General features: G+C 40.6%; 1 protein-coding gene across 7 annotated transcripts in view; it reads left to right on the top strand.

The window, feature by feature from the left end:
- LOC133534417 (protein unc-79 homolog) overlaps positions 1-15,261 on the top strand; it is a 35,250-nt gene extending 19,989 nt beyond the window's left edge. For 4 of the 7 annotated variants that reach the window (XM_061873518.1, XM_061873517.1, XM_061873516.1 and 1 more), the window contains 31 exons: positions 239-395; positions 739-940; positions 1,203-1,379; positions 1,713-1,856; positions 2,184-2,316; positions 2,769-2,900; positions 3,423-3,528; positions 4,393-4,533; positions 5,005-5,137; positions 5,903-6,068; positions 6,457-6,559; positions 6,695-6,790; positions 6,928-7,004; positions 7,122-7,231; positions 7,529-7,627; positions 8,056-8,182; positions 8,404-8,498; positions 8,715-8,826; positions 9,110-9,222; positions 9,569-9,679; positions 9,949-10,087; positions 10,663-10,817; positions 11,084-11,211; positions 11,663-11,875; positions 12,181-12,409; positions 12,591-12,760; positions 12,927-13,111; positions 13,411-13,570; positions 13,815-14,039; positions 14,445-14,567; positions 14,735-15,261. In XM_061873518.1, coding sequence (XP_061729502.1) covers positions 239-395; positions 739-940; positions 1,203-1,379; positions 1,713-1,856; positions 2,184-2,316; positions 2,769-2,900; positions 3,423-3,528; positions 4,393-4,533; positions 5,005-5,137; positions 5,903-6,068; positions 6,457-6,559; positions 6,695-6,790; positions 6,928-7,004; positions 7,122-7,231; positions 7,529-7,627; positions 8,056-8,182; positions 8,404-8,498; positions 8,715-8,826; positions 9,110-9,222; positions 9,569-9,679; positions 9,949-10,087; positions 10,663-10,817; positions 11,084-11,211; positions 11,663-11,875; positions 12,181-12,409; positions 12,591-12,760; positions 12,927-13,111; positions 13,411-13,570; positions 13,815-14,039; positions 14,445-14,567; positions 14,735-14,899 — 4,426 coding nt within the window. In that variant the 3' untranslated portion in view covers positions 14,900-15,261. The remainder of the gene's footprint in view (positions 1-238; positions 396-738; positions 941-1,202; positions 1,380-1,712; positions 1,857-2,183; positions 2,317-2,768; positions 2,901-3,422; positions 3,529-4,392; positions 4,534-5,004; positions 5,138-5,902; positions 6,069-6,456; positions 6,560-6,694; positions 6,791-6,927; positions 7,005-7,121; positions 7,232-7,528; positions 7,628-8,055; positions 8,183-8,403; positions 8,499-8,714; positions 8,827-9,109; positions 9,223-9,568; positions 9,680-9,948; positions 10,088-10,662; positions 10,818-11,083; positions 11,212-11,662; positions 11,876-12,180; positions 12,410-12,590; positions 12,761-12,926; positions 13,112-13,410; positions 13,571-13,814; positions 14,040-14,444; positions 14,568-14,734) is intronic. The other 3 variants (XM_061873520.1, XM_061873521.1, XM_061873523.1) reach the window with 3 other exon arrangements.
- The last annotated feature ends 3,552 nt before the right edge of the window (positions 15,262-18,813 follow it).

The following is an 18,813-nucleotide window of genomic DNA, read 5'->3' as shown; positions in this document are numbered from 1 at the left end:
ATTTCCATCTTATTTCTTCATTCATAAAAATTAGCATATATATAATATATATATTAAATTTTCTTCCTTTCTAACAAATACAAATGTCAAAATGGGGCTCAGAGCTTTTTGGTTTTCGAAGTGCATCGTTTCATTTCATGATTTTAATTCTTTAAATATCTAGTACGCACCAAATTACGAAAGAAAGTCATTAACAAATGTTTAAATGGTCTAATAGTGAGTCAATCTTTGTCTCCAGATTTATGGACGGCTCGCCCATCAAAACGAGCCTGCCTCTCCAGACGGCGCTGGCCACTGCCTTCTGTTACCTCATCTCGAGCATGGACGATATCAACGTGTACGTGGCGCAACGGGCCACCTTGTACATCGGCACCATACATGACAATGCCATTGACGTAAGTATATTGTGCAAAACGTGTCGGTCTGGCTTTGACACCAAGTGTTGGTTTCTAGACTGACACGCAGATATTTTAAAATAGAATACCTCACCTTATTTAACTCAACTAATTAATCAATCCACAGGGGAAATTCGGCCCAATAAGGACTGGTTTCCACTCTTGGTTGGAAGCGTGGTGGCGTATATAACTAGTGTCTACGCCAACTCTTGGGGTCAGTTGTCAAAGCAGGCCACGGGCTCCTTTAGAATGCAGACGGGCAACACTAAAATAAGGAGACTTTTTAGCTTTATCTTACGTATTTTGGGGTGTTTGTTAGTTCGCTTTTCACTCCTTGTTACAGTTGCTCGTATACTGCCTGGAAACACAATTCGATCTGGTGATCGTGGACCGAGCCATGGTACTGCAGTGCGTGTACCAGCTCCATAATACCCTGAGCGACCGCAACATTCTGTCGTGGCAGTTTTTCCTCAATCGCTTCGAAGCACTCTTTCTTGAAGCACAGATCAACTCTAATAAGAACGTGGATTTCAACAATTTGAGAGGTTAGTGGAGACGGAGAACTGTTTTTATAATAACTAAAAATATGTTTTTCTTTACTTTTTAACTTTATTTGTAACATTTTAATTTGACTTTCATTTAATGAATGTTAATTTATTGTAATTTTAGGAGATTGCTGTTGGCTGTTTTATTTTTTGGTGAGTTGTGTTTGTTTGTTTTTTTCTCTCTATGCCTCTTTTATATTTACAAACAACTCCTGTATGTACTTTTAAATGTAACTAAACTTAATAATTTCATTTTTCACAGAACTTGTTAGTACGGACACAAGTTCCGAATGGTTCCAGTACAAAGTGCGACGAGCTCACGAGGCACTTAGCGTCTCAGCGGTGAACACTTTGAGTGCCTCTTTCGGCACCAAGTGGCCGTACAAAAGGACTATCTCTGCCCCCGCTACAATGCCGCCGCAGCCGGACAGACAACACGGTGAGTTAATCAGAGAGGTCTATCACGGCGCTCAACATGTCTGTTGTAGATACCTTAAGTGCGTCCTTTGGCACGAAGTGGCCTTATAAAAGGACTTCCTGGAAATCATTTCCAGCTTTCAAATTGGTTCCTGGGCACTTTTATTTTGTGTCGTTTAAGTGTCGTGATGATTTCGTCAAGCTGATTTAACCGTGACGTATGTTAAGGTTAACTTCAATTTAAACTGGTCTAAAACGAGTAATAAAAAGCACGGTTTTTTTCTTAGTATTCAATATTATATTTTTACTTTAGCCTTAAATACGAGTTTACAGTACAATTCTAGTAATAGATAAGGTGGTTGTATTCCAGAGCGAGAGAAAGTCTACTCCCGCCAGTACTCGGCGCCGCTATTGAAGAGGAAGACCTCGAGATTTGGCCTGGGGCAGCTGTTGGCGGCGCCCGCGTCTATACCGACTCCACAGCGCGCTAATAACCACGGTATGTTATGGTGTCTACATCCTATGTGGTTAAGGGACATGTTTGTGGGACGAGATTGTGGCAAAAAAAACATAACCATAAGACAATATCATAGGCGATAATTGTGAGAGGATTCTTTTAAAACACTGGTTTTATTCATGCAAAAAATCGCGCCTACTATTATATACTACAATAACGTGTTTCTCTCATACGATGATACTGTTGTTAAACGGTTTATGATTTTAAAACGATATTAACAGGTATTTCAAAACTAATTACAATCCTTGGTGGCTACTGTGAGTTGATACACGTACTTTAAGGCACTTAAATTATGTGTTTGTCTCACAGAGGGCTTGCACACGTTGTCGGGACGGTCTACTGAGGAAATTATGACCGTGATGCCTAAAGCGGTAGACCTGGAGGAAGCCGACAGGGAAACTACCAATCTGCTGGTGTTTCTTCTTATGCAGTTCTTGTCAAGGTAACACTACATAAGCGTGCACGTTATTAATTATTGGTTTGTTTTATCTAAAAATGGACAGTTGGCATCGACAATTTAATAAGTAAAAACGCGTAAGGAAATGCTAAATGTTCCGCAGCTGAATCAGACCATCAGATATATCGGAGCGGCTGAAGTGCTCAAAAATATCTGAACACGCACTCTAGCGCCTTGACGATAGCCTTTCCGATATATCTGATGGCGACAGTACGGGGCCATAAGTTATGTGGTAATTGCATTGTCACACGTTAGCGCTCAAATGTACGGTATTTTATGGATTTCTGTGGTCCGGAATAAATGGTTTTCATTTTATTGTTTTATTAAGAATGCAGTTAGTGCATTGCATACCTAATGTACGGGGTCGTACATGGCCATATTGACCATCTACTACATCTGCCGAATTAGAGGCTACAATATTTTATTTTACATGCTAGGTCTGATCAAGCTCACCCGAATGAAGACAAGCAATCTTTGAAAACCCAAGAGGTGGTGCTGAGGCATCTGTTTCTGCTCCTGGGTTATAACTGTATCGACAAATGCTTCCACATCTCGCCACATACGTTAAGGTACGCGTTTGAATTATGTATTGTCATAAAACTAGACACTTGATATAGATGTAATGAATAAATTTATAAATAAATATTGGACATTCTTACACAAATTGACTAAGCCCCATAGTAAGCTCAGAAAGGCTTGTGTTGTGGATACTTAGACAACTATATATATAAATACTTAAATATATATAAAACACCCATGACTCAAGAACAAATATCTGTGCTCATCACACAAATAAATGCCCTTACCAGGATTCGAACCCAGGACCATCGGCTTCATAGGCAGGGTCACTACCCACTAGGCCAGATCGGTCGTCAATATAATAAAATAAATGTATGGATCTCCTGAGATACCTGCTGAGTGTTGTCCTTTAGTCAAAGAATACACCAGCCACTTTAATGGCATCTTATTTTAAACCCTTGTATGTTGTAACTAATTAAAAACAAAAATGTGTTAGTACAAATTATAGGAGTAGCTTACGTAAATTCCTTTTATTTATCTTTCATTACATTGCATTTATTTTCCGTATACAGGCAATCTGCAATCTTCAACGCGTTCATAGCGAACCTACCTCAGGTGCTGGACCAAAACCACTTGATGGGCGCTAGCATTGCTGAACCAACATTAATGCTGTTACAAGTAAGTCTCTTAAGTCTTAAGATAAGGCGATTTTTTTGTAATGCTCAATCGACGATTGAAATCGGGACGTAATAGTATGGCATTAAAGATTAAAATTGGTAAATCTTTTCCCGACAAATTACAGAAAAGTACCACAAATATACACGTGTTTCTTCAAGTCTTTTAATTTCGTGGGTGCATTCCTGAGCTTAAATTGAGTAAGATTCTCAAAGAAACCGGTATTCGAATTAACTCAATTTTGGAGATAATTAAAGTATTTTTTTTTTCAAATAAGGTAGGTGTACAGTCAGCGTCAAATACTTTGTAGCAACCAAAGTAGCCAAATAGTTCGGTACACTATATATTTAGTATGGTATACCGAACTATTTGGCCACTTTGACTGCTACAAAGTATTTGACGCTGACTGTACGAGCGTGTACAATTGCCTTCGGGCCTGTTTACATATTGATTAGTGCTTAGTATGAGTTCATACATTTACTACTAAATGCAAGTACTATCTCGGACGATCAATATTCGAAATGTCATTGATATGTCATAGTTTTCAATTTTTCGGTGAATTTAAACATAATGTTCGTGTTACAATAACACTATTAATTACTTTTTGTGAAAAATACAAAAAAAAACTATACCATTCAGTTTCCTTAAATATACTTAGCAATACCCCGAAAGAAACACCGTGTAACTACGTAGTTCCTAGTCCTATCCATTTTGTTATTTAATGGAAAATCGCATATATCCCAGTTTTTACTTATCCGAGGATATTTTGTATGTAAATTACTTACAAGTGTGACTAGGCCGTATTTCCCTAATAAGTAGTTTATAAAACATAAAGTTGTTACACGGCATGATATATTTTCTTGACAGTTTTGCAGCAGTCCCGGCTCAAGCTCCGGAGTGACTGCCCCCATGTCCATGGCCGGCACCCTCGTCACTCACTCCTTACACGCTCTAGAGCCCCATGTCAGACGTCACTGGCTTATGGCGTTGTCCGTCGTCATGTACAAGGTATAGTTCTAATAAATCCTACAATCGTGTTGCAATATTCTACTATTTATGGCCTAAGCTGCTATCGCTAACGCTCCGTAGCGAACGAAACGCAATTGTAACTGTTGCGCTAATATGAAAGAGTGATAGAGAGAGATGACTATGCTACACTACGGAACACGGAGGCCGTTAACATTGGCATGTTCCCTACGCGGGCTAGACTGAAAGTTTTTCTGCGGCGCAACAGTGCTCTCGTACGGTTTTATTGCTTCAAGAGAAACACTATTGTGAACTACGACCACAATTTTCACCGCGTTGCCATTCTTGGCAGTGACAGTTATGGTCGCGTATACCTTGTCAGGTGGCTTAGTGTGGACGCAGTCTAGTCAGGTTCTTCGAGCCCTAAGGGTTTAACAACATAGATAGCATCTAGGCTGAATTAAATACTATTGGATATTGAATATTTAGCAAGAAATATGTCTTCTTTTGCAGTACCACTACGGCAGCGGAACACTGTGTGCGCAAGTACAGTCGTTAGTTCGCATCGTTCTCAACACTGTAGAGGCGCAATACCACGTCTGTAAGCGCATCCCGCCCATGATTGTGATGCCACACACCACTAGAGGTAAGATCTGTGAAATAAAATAAAAAATCTTAAAGGGGAACTTTATATAAGGGAAGCTGAAGCTCTTCTTAAACCAACTCGATATTTAGCACATGTGTGTTAAGAGCCCATCAACGTGCTCACTAGCGCCACTGGAAAATCATTGTGATTTTTTAAATTTAACGATACATATTTAAAAAAGGGGGCCGCTACGTACTGTATTTTGTATTTAAATACTTTTTGAATACATCATAATAGTTTTTACGTTGCCGGATTCGTCAATCTAGGCGTCCAAAGTTAAAACGGTCTTTTTTGTTTTGAGTACATAGATCGACGAATCCAGCAAAATAGAAACTAGTTTCATGTGTTCAAAAGGTACTTAAATACAAAATACAGTACGTAGCGGCCCCCTTTTTAAAAATATCTATCGTTAAATTTAAATAATAACAATTATTTAGCAGTGGCGCTAGTGAGCACGTTGATGGGCTCTTAAGTGGCAAGTAGTGTCACCAACGATTAATTATTACACTGATTTAAACTTTCACGATTTTTACACATTATTAACTAACACAAACGGAACTTAATCGCGTGTTAAGTTCGTAGTAAACTCGCGCGGCTAGAAGATGTTGATGTCAACTTTAGCCAGTCTTCGCCGAGACCACGGGGACAACGCCGTCCTCGAAACGTCGGAGGTAAATTTAAAACTTAATACGCTATTAAGTCCCGTTTGTGTTAGTTAATAATGATTAATGATTAGTTGACCCTTTCTCAATATTGGGCATCCAGAGCTGAGCCAGCCGTCGCTGAAGTCGTGCGCGGCGCCGGAGCGCGCGGCGGGCAGCCCCGCGCCGCCGGAGCGCAAGCCCAAGCCCGCGGACGCCATGCCCACGCACTGGGAGCAGCCCGCCGACAAGTCAGTACCTTCCCGAACTATGCCGCCCCGGGACGCCAGGTGGGCCTTAGCCTCGACCAGTCCTTTGCAACTTTATACTTTACTTAGAAAGGCATAGCGCAATCTGTTGAGCTCGAACCGTTTTAAGTTGGCAGTGAAAATGCGTAATTATAATTACATATCTCATAGGAGCGTCATACTTGACATAAAAACTTAGCCTGATCCGACTCGACCTACGAAATAGAATCTAGCCTTAGCATTCTCAAATACGCTTCCAATTAAGACTAATCTTCAACAAATCATAAAAAATCTCATTGGAATAAATTTGTATTTTATATATCTTCTCCGTCGAACACTCTCTTTTGTAATAATATCCATTGTCAATATTACTTTCTCGCCATTCGTATTATTGATGTCAAAATTCATCTGCATATTATCTTATCGATAGATATCAGCAATGGAGCCTCGAGCATGAATCGTCGGAGAGCGAACTGATTGCTATTCCTGAAACCAGCGACGTCGACACTACTGTACACGGAAGTACTGCACCGGTAATTATTTCTTCTTATACTCTTAGTTCAAGGCATATGCAGTATTTAACAATTGAATTAAAAAAGAAACGTTCACTACTATAATAAATCTTATAAAGTTTTTTTGATAAGAATATGTTATTGTTGTGTTTCTAGGGCTCCTTTGATGAGCCGTCGCATTACGAAGATCCGCCGCCAAAGATTGAGACCGTTGCCACCACATCTGCGCCCCACCCACCGCTTAGCAAGATTGTAAGTAAAGTGCGTTATGTATTTGAATACCTACCTCGTCTTAGCTTTGCGTCTTGCCTACTACGATGCTACCTATCTCTTATGTATCCTCCATTATGTAGGTTTGATATTATTTAATTTATATTGTTTATTGTTAGGCTCAATTGGGATCTCGTTCTACACATCAGTTGTCTACCAGTTCTTCGGTCTCCATCGGTAGTGACTCTTCGAATTTGTAAGTACATAACTTTATTTGGCGTCCATATATAAAATTTGGCCTTACGCCTCTTAAGAATTGCATTCTCCTTATAACTATATTTCGACATTATAAATGTAAACTTTTAATTTCCAGAAAATCTACTCCTATGAGCGGGCAGTCAGTAGAGATTTGGCCCGATCAACTACACGGGCCGCAGACTTCACCGCGGGCTAAAATATTGGGAAAACAGAAGAGGATCATTGGTAAGGAACATGAATACTGTTATATTGAACATTCTACATCCTCTTTGTGTCCTCAATCACTGCTGAGCTACATACATATGTAGCGAAAATACTTCGTAAATGCGGATTGACAATGTGTCAATACATTTACCTACCAAAGATACACCAATGCCATTGGCCAAATCAAAAACCTACATGCTTATAAACTGAAATAAATATCATATACTAAAGAAAAAATTACCAAGTCCTCCAGTGGCGGATTTTACGTGAATAACGTCCTGGGCCTTTAGGTTTATATCTTATTTTATTATTTATCAGTGGGCAGCAGCACATCTCCAGACACAGCGCCTTCTTCGAACGGTGACGGGAACTTCGCAGCCTGGCCGCCGCACCGCAAGGACAATGTTAAGAGTCCTGGTAAACACACTTTACCACTGGTACACTTCACGCTAGTTTGGTATACCAAATACCGAAAGGTGTTCCAAATTACGAATTTTCTAAACTTGTGCTCTCCATTCATTCCTCACACATTCCGTCTTAGATCTCTTTAATGATATCTTATAATTTATTTTTAATTATTTATTATTTCCACAAACTCGTTGAATCTAATATTGTGACGTTCCATGAGTAACGGTACCTTATTGCGGTCGGCGCTTACGCCGCGTAGGATCGCATTCGTATTGGAGCATCGTCAATAATAGCGTAAGCGCCAACCACCATAAGGTACCTTTACTGTGGAACATCACATATGATCTGAATCAGCTTATATTTACCTTTTTTTTTCAAATTACGAAGATTTTACGATTAGGGGGCCGTTATTTACAACACGGTTGTCCATTTACCAGTCCGCGCCTTCACTGGCGCATACGCGTCGCCGGAGTCGCCGCTGTCGAAGATGGAGCTGGCGTGGAACGCGCCCTCCCCGCTGCACCACCAGCCGCACCAGCCCTTCCACATCCCCCCGCCAGAGAGGTATACATTAACCTCTACTCATCCAGAGGCCTATAAAAAGGCTTCCCATTCCGTGTGGACGTATGGCTACGTAACGGCTTCCAGAAAAATGGTACATACTATGGCTGTGCTTTTGCTTATTTTTGCTCGTCTGGAGCATATGTCTTTTCATATTACCATACGTTTACCATGTTATTTATGTTAGGAATTACTAGTATACTAATTACTGAATACTATTCCAGATTGCTGCCCATAGGTCCGAAGCCTAATAAGGACCAGTATCCAGTTTTCAACGCCCTGGTCGATCGTGTCCGCGAAGCTCTTACTTTACCACCAGGTACCACACTCGGCCTTCCTTACGCAACTTCTTTTGAATTCATTTTTTTGATTTGATAAACAAACCTCATCTAATGACTGCAATACAAATTTATTAGCAGTCAGCTACTTTATAAGTACTAAGAAATGTGTTTGCCCAGGCGTATTATACGAAGTAATACCAGTGTTATGACATATTTTCTTCACAGGCTTATTAAATTTTAAAATTTTCACGTAGACGATTCAACCGACAAGACAGACTCCAGTAGCCAGCACGAGCCAGAGCCGACACCAACGCCGACATCGAGGCCACAGGACTTAACTAAGAAACTCTCGTCTGAGGGTGCCACGTAAGTATCCGTATTATGCTAGTTATACTCTCTTAATTTGATTATAAGAAATCTGCCTTGATGGGTGAATTTAAGTTGTAACCTAGAATTTTTCAAGCCGTCCAAGCGTCGGTTTATTGGCTAGTTCCTCAGCACTCAAATAATTCACTATGATTTGATACTTTCGCAGACCTTGCTTGATGTAGGAATATACAGGCGTGGTACCTCTATGTACCCGATTACGATTTCGATTATGTAGCACAAGACCGGGCCGATGATTGGGAGGATTGTTTTCATTTGTCAGCCGGTCTCGAGGAGCGTCGCCGCGGCGCCTGGCCCGACAGGCCGCGCAGCTCGGCTCGCCGCCCACGCCGCCGCCGCCACCTCAGCCGCCGACAGCGAGACCTCCAAGTTCAGGTAGATACGCCAATGTAGACATACTTGTTCTTGCAGACCAATTTGATAAATGTAGGCGTGATGGTTCGATGTCATACTTTTTTGTCTGACAAGTTTATCTGCCGGACTATAGTGCCTAGTAAAGTTGCCCGGTCGAAGTATTTTGCAGATGGCGCCAGTATAGGTTTTGTCTTAAGAAAAGCGTGAAATTCTTCTTTTTTCGAGAATTTTATGGCCTGCTAGCTCTAGCCAAACTTCATAGAATCAAACTAGAAACAGGTAAAACTTATGCTGGTGATTTCCGACAGTTGGCAACCCCATTCTGTTATTGGTTGAATGCTTATCTGGTGGGTGGTGCACTCGGCAGAGAGCGCGACGGACGGCGGCGGCGGCTGGTGGGAGGCGGCGAGCCGCGCCGGGCGCCGCGCCGCGCACGCCGGCACCGCGCCGCGCCCCGACACCACGCTGCAGTACCGCTGTGAGCCTATACATTTTACTTTGACTGCAACTTCATCCAAAAACAATTTCGAAGTAGAAGATAGACTAAGTTTTCCAGGTTATAAAGGTTACTGGGGTATAAAGTTATCAATAGTCACCAGGTTCTAAATATTGTGAGGAGGCTCAAGAGCTCGGACAGTTTGGTTTAGTTCTTGGCAATTCCTTCGTCCACTGATTGTATCTTTGACCGGAATGATGATGATCAACGGATTGAAATACTTATATGTTTACTGTTTTCAAATATTCCAGGCGCAGAATGTGGTACAGCAGTCGAGCAGTACAGCGACGAAGAGCTGGGGCTCTGCGTGATCATTCTGGCCACGTTTGTGCACCGCGAGCCGTGCGCTGCGGCCGGCATGCTTCCGGCGTTGCTGCATAACGTCAGCAGGTGAGCTTGTTCCTTTTTTCTCTGTAAGTACCTTTTTAGCGCAATTTTTCATATATTACGTTTTTCATGCAATAAAAAGAACTATAAAATTGTCATATTAATGGTATTTGTAAATTGTAAAAATGATAATTTTTTTAAATTACTTTGGGTAGGAAAGTCACTTGAAAATCTCGTTTTTAGACCAGAAAAATATCAATCGGTTACCTTTAGTTTGTGCTCGACAGCTAGTTTTTTATACTATCGAATTTTATCCTTATGGCAATAATCATAATAATATAAATACATCTAAATATTATAGGACATTCTTATACAAATTCAGTATCATAATAATCATACGATTGCGCGGCGTCTAAATATTGTTTATATTTTATTTATGTTTAGGTATAAATAAAATTGATTAAAACCAAGCACAAACTAATTGTATATTACTTGTAACAAATTTTGAAAAGCGATCACTTACGATAAACGCAACATGAGAAGGTATTAACCGTGCTATTTAGTTATAAACTTCAACAGTTGCAAAACCGTTAAGTGTCAAGCCGTTCAGCTTATAAACCCCCGGTACTTGTTGGCAGGGTGGTCCAACTTGGCAACTACGCTTGGCAGACTGAGACAAACACCCGCCTGCCGGGCAGCGCAGTGTTCGTAGCTCATCAGTTTCTGCGCTGTGTGCTGCATCAACTGGCGCCCAACAATGTATTCCTGCAGATATTCCTGCTAAGGAGTCCCGGTAAGTTTTCTCATTAGTAGCAGAAACATAATTTGTCAGCGTCACATGATAATTTGAGAACTTTTGCCACGATTATGGCAACAGGCACTCTCGGAATCTTTTAGGTTCATGTCACGGTTTTTTTTACGTTTCGTTAATCTTGTTGCTTCGTATATTTTTTTTGGGATACAGATAGACGATCATTTTTACTCATTACCTTTTCTGACATAGTTCTGTCACTTACCATAGCCAAAATTATTTACTGTTTTAATTTCTCCATCTAATAGAGAAACAGCGGTTGATGTTCTTCAAGAGCATCGCGCAGGCATTCGTCGATTTCAACGAGCTGTACCCGTGTGGGCCGCTGCAACTGGTGGTCGAGCATTTGAACTCTAAGAAGACTCTGCCTATCGATGTAAGTAAACTCTTATGAACTATTTCCGTTCTTTGAAATCTCTTTTATAATGAACTTGGCTTGGTTATGATCTTATATAATGTAACTCTTACAATAGCCTAATTTGAGTGTATTTATTAAAACATTTATAAATCTATATGACTATAATTAACTGAGAACTCATTTATATTACCATCAATTGTCTACTCTTCACAGTGTACTTACTACAACACAACTTACAGCAAATTATTTTTACGTGTAATATTACACACGGTTACGTCGCCAGATCCCTTTTCTTTGAACTTGGCTGGACTCGCTACCGCGTGTCTAGATTTAAGTAACGGTTTATTTACATTGTTCTATAAGTATTTAGAAGATTGGAGAAATTTTTGGAACTAGCTTTGTCAATTCGTGAGTTTATACTGATGACCTTTTAAAAAAGTAGTGATCTATTAAAGAGCCATGTTTTCAGCAAATATCCGTGATCGCGTCGAACATCTGCCTGTACCTGTCGTGCCTGGCGCCAGAAGTGCTGGGCCCGACCACCGCCTGCTGCGCATTACTTAGCCAGCTGGAAGCGCTGTTTCGCTCCATAGTGTTGCAACTGCCAGCTTTAGATGAGCCTGGGCCTCTATTGCGAGCTGCCGCTTCAGTGCTGAGGATACCCGGAGCTAATCAGAACAAGGTCAGTGATAAATGAGTGATGACTATGGCTACAACTGCTCGTAGCTACTTCTGTTGTTAAAATATTCAGCGTTAAAAAAAAGTAATTGAAGTTCTCTGTTCTTTAGATCTCCGCAAGAAACAATATCATACTCGTTATTTTCGGAATGCAATTCTTCACAGTCCTGCGAAGTTGTTCTTATTGTGTGTGTAATATACGAATATTAACAAAAAAATGTTTTGCATTTTCTAGACTTGACTATAATTTAAAGTGACAAGCAATATTACACAATACTAATTTGTTTATTTTGGGCCATTCTTACACAGAGCATTCTCGAGCCAATCTCCAAGATCATCAGCTATTCCATCCAGAACTACGTCGTCAAACTGTCCATCATCTCGGAGCTCAGCGCCGTCTGCGTGCGCGTGTTCAGTCGCGACCGGGACAAGTTGCTGGTGTGCCGAGTGCTTGTGTTCGAGCTGGTGCAGGCGCTGCGCACGAAGACCACCATCCCGGACGAGAACCTGTTCATACTGATCCAGTTTGTGCTGCAAGGTACTTATAGTATAGACTAAGTCGATTTGTATTAAATTGTTTCATTAATTTATTTAATAATTAATACAAGCCTTATCGAGCTTATTGTGAGTCTATGTCGAATTGTGTGTAGTTTGAATCCCGTAATATTGACCCATATTTTTAATAGATTTTATTGAACTTTAAAACAATTGTACACCAGGTCACAACTGCACGCTAGTCCTCCCGCCGGCGCTGAACACCGGCGACCTGCTCACCCCGAGCGGGCCCGAGGCGCGCGACGTCGGCTCCGGCGCCGTGGACTGCATGCGCCCGCACCTGCCCGACATGATCGACCTGCTGCAGGACCCGCACCTGCTCAACAAGATCAAGGTACCATGAACACGGGCTGCTCGTGCAAAGCTACTTCCATATATCAAAGTTCTGAACGACAACGCCCATTCATGGACCATTCTGTTCTTATGTCATATTGAATTGAGGCATGCAAAGAAAGAGAAAGAGAGAGAACTATAGCAAAGTGTACGTTTTCTGTCACCAGGGATCCGTCTCCAAGTCAATAGTGAACCGCAACCTAATTTGTCTCAACGAGGACACGCTGGGAGCGATCGTGAAGGGTGGGATCGCTCAATACGTTGCGTTAGAACTAGCAGCGGAAAGAGGCGGCAAGGCCTGCTCGCAGGGCCGCCATGTGTTGCCTTGGCTCACCACCACAGCATTACCTGGGTATACATTATTATTTAATTTGTCGATTTCGCTATCCCATTACTGGGCGAAGGGCTTCCCTCTTTTTCTCCACTCGGTCCTAACGGTTGTATCCTTTCAACAGTCCAGTCAGGCATATAAGTTATTCCGCCAGCTCCTTTTCGGTCTGCCTGCGCTTCAGTAACTAACTTGGCACCTTTCCAAATGTATGCGACATGTACATTGTCCATGGCCACGCCCCGTCCCGCTTTATCTACCAACCATGCTTTATTTAAAACTATGAAAAATCAGAGACAAAGCAGTCTTATTTTCCATAATAGATCGCGAGAAGTCGGCGAGTGCATCACCCGCGTCCGCCTGGTGTCGTGGCTAGTGATGGGCGCGCTGTGCAACGCTTGCGGCGGCGCCGGCTCCGAGCCGCAGCTGCTGCAGCAGCCCGTGCCGCAGGACGCCAACTGCCACATCACCGACCACATACAGGTGCTTGATAGGAAATATAGAAGTTAAACAAGCGTCGAGAATCCCTTTATCTCTCGATTCATAGGATTCGATCGTTACGCATATTGATTCGCGCTTGGAGGCGTTAGGGAAACGTAGTAAATTCCTTTAAAACCGTACAGCGCGTGATCAGTTAGGTTCCATGATGTGTGGACGAACGCACTGTCCTCGGTGAGCGGCGTTGATGCAGTTTATCATCATATAATTTGTTTGTTGTATTTCCCAGACAATAATGTCTTCATACGTGGAGCAAACAAAACCGGCACCTCAACGAATGAATGCACTTTTCCACGCCTTCATCCTCTGCCACTTGTGGACCCTGTACCTTGAAGAACTTGCGGCGGCCAGCACCCCTAGTAGCGAAGCGAACCACACCACTGTGTGTATCCTGCTGGACTTCTGGTGCAAGCTGGTGCCGAGCATACTACAGGTCACCGTGCAGTCTAAAGTGGTACGTATCTTATATGTTTTAAATATTTCTAGCAGAACCTGCTATGTATATATATGTTCATCTATCAAACGACGAATGTCCTTTTAGACTACTGTTCCACTTGTCGATGTATCATGAACAGTGATCGGAACTATGGGAGTAAAACTTTAACGAAACTTATCAAGCGGACGTAAAAAAGCTGCTTATAGTCTTAAAAATATTCGAATATCTATGAATGTAAATATTTTTATGGCTGTAAGTACTATACTATTCCTATCCCTATGGACATGAATATTTTTAGGGCTGTATGCACTATTTTATGTCCGCTTAGCAAGTTTTGTTAAAGTTTTACTCCCATAGTTCCGATCACTGATCATGAAGAATTAGCGGGTGGCAATACTTACGTTAAGTTTATTTTTAATGCAGCTGGCGGAAACGGTGAACCTGCATTTTCTGAGCCTGCTGGAATCTCTGCTGGAGTGCAATTCGACCGTACTCAATAAGCTTCTGCCTCTTTGGACGCCCATCCTGCATTCGCCGCTTTTCAGTGTAAGTATTATTCCCGATAATCATGGCTTGTAAAGGTTGGAAGAGTTAAGAGTTTTGATGTTCGTAAATTACAGTCCCAAACAGTAATTCCTAGTTACCAGTTTATAATGTTACGCAAAAGGCTTTTCTTAAGAAAGTAAAATATAGTCTCGATGTTATGGTCGTAGATGCCTCCCCACGTAGCCGAGCGCGTGGCGGCGTGCCGCGCGCTGCGGCCCGAGGTGGTGCGCGCGCACCGGCCCGCCGCCGCGCGCCCGCAGCGCCGCCTGCTGCGCCTGCTCGCCAAGATGGCGCAGCTCGAGCTGCAGCCGCACGCTTTCTACTTCATATAGGTGTAGACCTCCGTGCCACCACGCAGAAACCTTCGCCCACACAGAAACTTGATTTTAAATCCTACTTGTTCAGTAAAGTAATGAACATCTGGATCTGGATTCTAGATGTCCTAAAGAATGCAGTCGTCCAGGATGTTTGCGTACAAAATATTTATGTGAACTTTAGGGCAGATAACTGCTTCGGTGATTGTTAAATCTAGGTAGCTGTTTTTACGTCTAGTACCTGTCATGATTTTCTAGTGTGCTTTTATTTACATAGTTTATAATTTAGCCAAAGCCGTGTCAAAATAGAATAAGTAGTCAAAACATGTTATTTGTTTAAGAAAATCTATATTGATGTTAGGTTATTAATAAAATGATTTAATATAATTTATATTTTTTTTCGATCCTCCGTAAAGTGCTACGTACACACACACACACACACACACACACACATAACATTATTTATTTTACGCATGTAAGATGGAAGTTTTAGGTATCGCTACAGAATAAATAACAGTACTACCGTACAGAAACGATACTTCCTACAAAATCGAAGTTTGACAGCGACTCAGACAGACGAATCATGTTGTCCCTTTCTAATGTATGGCACTATCCCTTTCGACTACTTAGGGTTGTCAAAATTCAAGTAATTATCTTATATGTGGTTGTGTACGTAAAGGGACGTCAAGTTGTGCCAACCCTAATAATCGGAGCAATTCTGAGCCGAGAGCGCCAGAAACGTCGCTTGTCACCCCACTGGTATCGGTTAGTTTTTGCGCGTTATAAAGCGGACGACCAGTGTGTCGAATGCATATTGTGTTTTGTCACGAAAGAGACAGTTTTGACGTGAAGTTGAGCATGTAAACCTTATTAACTTTAAAATGAAGTTGTGCAATTAAATAAATAATGCATGTTAAAAGTGGGTGTAACAACGACTATATGCTGACATATTCAGGGCGTAACCGATATTATTTCAAAACAACCATCAACAGCGGTCAAATTAAAAATGCTCATCATTACACGATCTATATGCCGAACAATACTATTGAAAGAGTAATTTAATGAAGTGCGAAATCCGAACAAAACAAAACCCACTCGAACTGACCGCTATTGTCCGCGCAATAATTGCATTTTGTCCGATTGTATCACGGTAATACCATCTAAATATGGTTGGCTTAATTTCTCATTTGCATTCAAGATCAAAGATGAGCTAAATAGACAAGGTTGCCCTCCGCGAAACTAGCAGGTACAGTCACCTGCACTAATATTATATGTTACAATTCGAAGGCTGCAAAAATATGTGACACGTTCTTATCGCTCTACAAATAAGATCTCAGATATGTTTGCGGCCTTCATCGTGTAACATATTGTTGCTGATGACTGAACAGGAATTGAAATAAATTTTTAACAATATAATTAAAAAGTATCTACCCACTAAAATGTAGGATGGGACGGTAGGTACAATTGCGGTCACAACATTACCTAATGGCATATCATAACTCCCATGTTAATTGTTTTTAATTGATTCTGCCCACATCAGTCGGCTGGATTAATTGCTCGCACTCTGACTTGTATTGTCTGTCGATTCGATGTGAATCGACGCATAGATTGTTGCCTCATGGGTGATCAATTGTGACATGCCGATGTTCCGGCACCTTAGTTGGGAACCGAAATAATTGTTATTACGACGTATTTGTAGGTACAGTCGCCATTCGATATATCGGAGCGGCCGAGGAGCTCAAAAATATCTGAACACTATAATGCCTTGACAATAGAGGCGTGTTCAGATATTTGTGAGCGCCTTGGCCGCTCCGATATATCTGATGGCAACTGTACTTACAGCTTACAATAGAGTTAGGGACATAATCATTAACTTAAATTATGGTACCAATATTATTTTCATACGTCGGGTTTGTTAACGAAATCAAATTGATGTATTATTTACGTTGCTGCTTAGGGTAAAAGTTTTAGTTTAAAGAGCAGAGGTGTTCAGGCTACGAGTAAAATAATTGTGTTAGATATATTTTTATAGCACTCGCATGAAAAAAAAAGCTCGAGATTATTATGAGCCTACGAGCTTTCAATTTGAAGCCTTACAGTGGGTAGGTGTTACCTGTACTTACAGCCTAACGTAAATTACGTAAACAGTAACCGGCATAGCATCTAAGTAAATTTCGTAACGAAATCTATTTTGTATGGAAATTCATTGAATAGATATGAATCTGTCAAATGCCCCTCATTGGACGTTATCAAGATTTCCTCACGAAAAGTTACTTCCTGGCAATCAGTTTGCTTACTGAGTTTCAATTCCAATGTCGCTTTTAGACAAAAGATACATTGATTGAGTAAGATGTGTATAATATAAGTCAATTCGTGCTTCGAATTTGACAGGTAAACGAGATGGCTCTGTAGGTACAGCTCCATATATTTTGCGGGAACTCTGATTGTCAAATGTTGACGTTTGACAATTCAGTGACCGCAAAACATATGGCGCAGTACAGCGCCATCTGTTTGGATGTCAAACTAAGGGGTACGTTTTTTCTTAAACTACCTCTTTATTAGAGTCAATTCTCTTTGCTATAGAGATAAGTACGAGAAGGGCGGTTCTGTTTTAAGAACTTGATAAGGTTTTCTACTTGCTTTGATACGACCTTGAGGCATGTTGCTTTGGCATCTCGCTCGCACTCATTGGTGATGAAGATGAAAATCTTAACAAATTATTAAATCATAATCGGCCTCCAGTGGTAAAGCGTTCATGAATATTACCGGCATACACTGGGAGTGGGACATTATGGGAATTTATGATTTCATAGTTCAGCAAAAATCCGTTATGTACCCTACATTGCAGGATGGGACTTCGCCCCTGTTTTTCTCTAAACAGCAATCGGCAGGCTTTCAGACTTAGGTAACGACAAATACTACTTCGATTGAGTACTTATTTAATTTCCTTTACTTTTCGGGTTTGAATTCATATCTATTTATTTATTATATAATTATTGATTATTTATTTATGTTATATTTATATATGTGTGCATTCTTTTATTGCTGTAATTCTATTTTTGTATATATGTAGCAATGTGTATACAAAACTTGTATTTCATTAATTTTAATGATTGAACACATTTGTTTTTGTTTGTTCATTCATTCATACTTCTGTTATACTCATTTTCTCAAAATGCAACAGGAAGAGATCCCATATACGGATAAGTTCGACTTTGTTGTATTTAATTTACTCTGTAACTGTATTTCTCATATTTTTATTTATATGTACAATAAAGTATATACATACATACATACAAATCCATCACTTCAATAGTTCAATTACACTGACCGTAAACCACAAAACAAAACACCGTGGGAACCTCTCCGCAACTATTCAACAAAAGGCAATAAATAATTTACATGCTTACAAGCATCGTTTGCCATTCTTAAATCAGCAGGCATCCTAATCACAATGATGTAAGGGTCCAATTGCTTTGTGTGATTGAGAGGCTTTTATAAGAGACAATCTTCAATGATTTTGCTTATGTAATATAATAAGAAGAAGCCGCCGTCGACTACAGAGTTACCACAAGGTTATCGTCAAAGATTATCAGGTTTTATTTATTTAACAAAAATACTAATTTTTAAGGATAAGGCTTGTAATGGGGTTAAAAATTAGTGCCTAAAAATATTATTGGTCAACCTAGACCTTAACATCTATTGGTATATTTGGTATGGAAAAATAAAATGCCAGTAGTTATGAAATATGAAAAAAACTTAAGGTTTTAAGTGACACCATTTTTCTTTTGGATGCTATAAAGTGACTTTTTAATTGTATTCCAAGCTCCGTTGGAATACAATTGCTGCTGTGTTTTGGACAGGACCACACCTACACGTTATTATATTATTTTATGGCGTATGTATACGCAAAGCAAGAGAGTAAGTAAAGA

The sequence above is a fragment of the Cydia pomonella genome, chromosome 2, assembly GCF_033807575.1.
Source record: "Cydia pomonella isolate Wapato2018A chromosome 2, ilCydPomo1, whole genome shotgun sequence".
Lineage (NCBI taxonomy): Eukaryota > Metazoa > Arthropoda > Insecta > Lepidoptera > Tortricidae > Cydia > Cydia pomonella.
The sequence above is the reverse complement of the archived record's forward strand: the minus strand, read 5'-3'. Positions and strand labels throughout refer to the sequence as shown.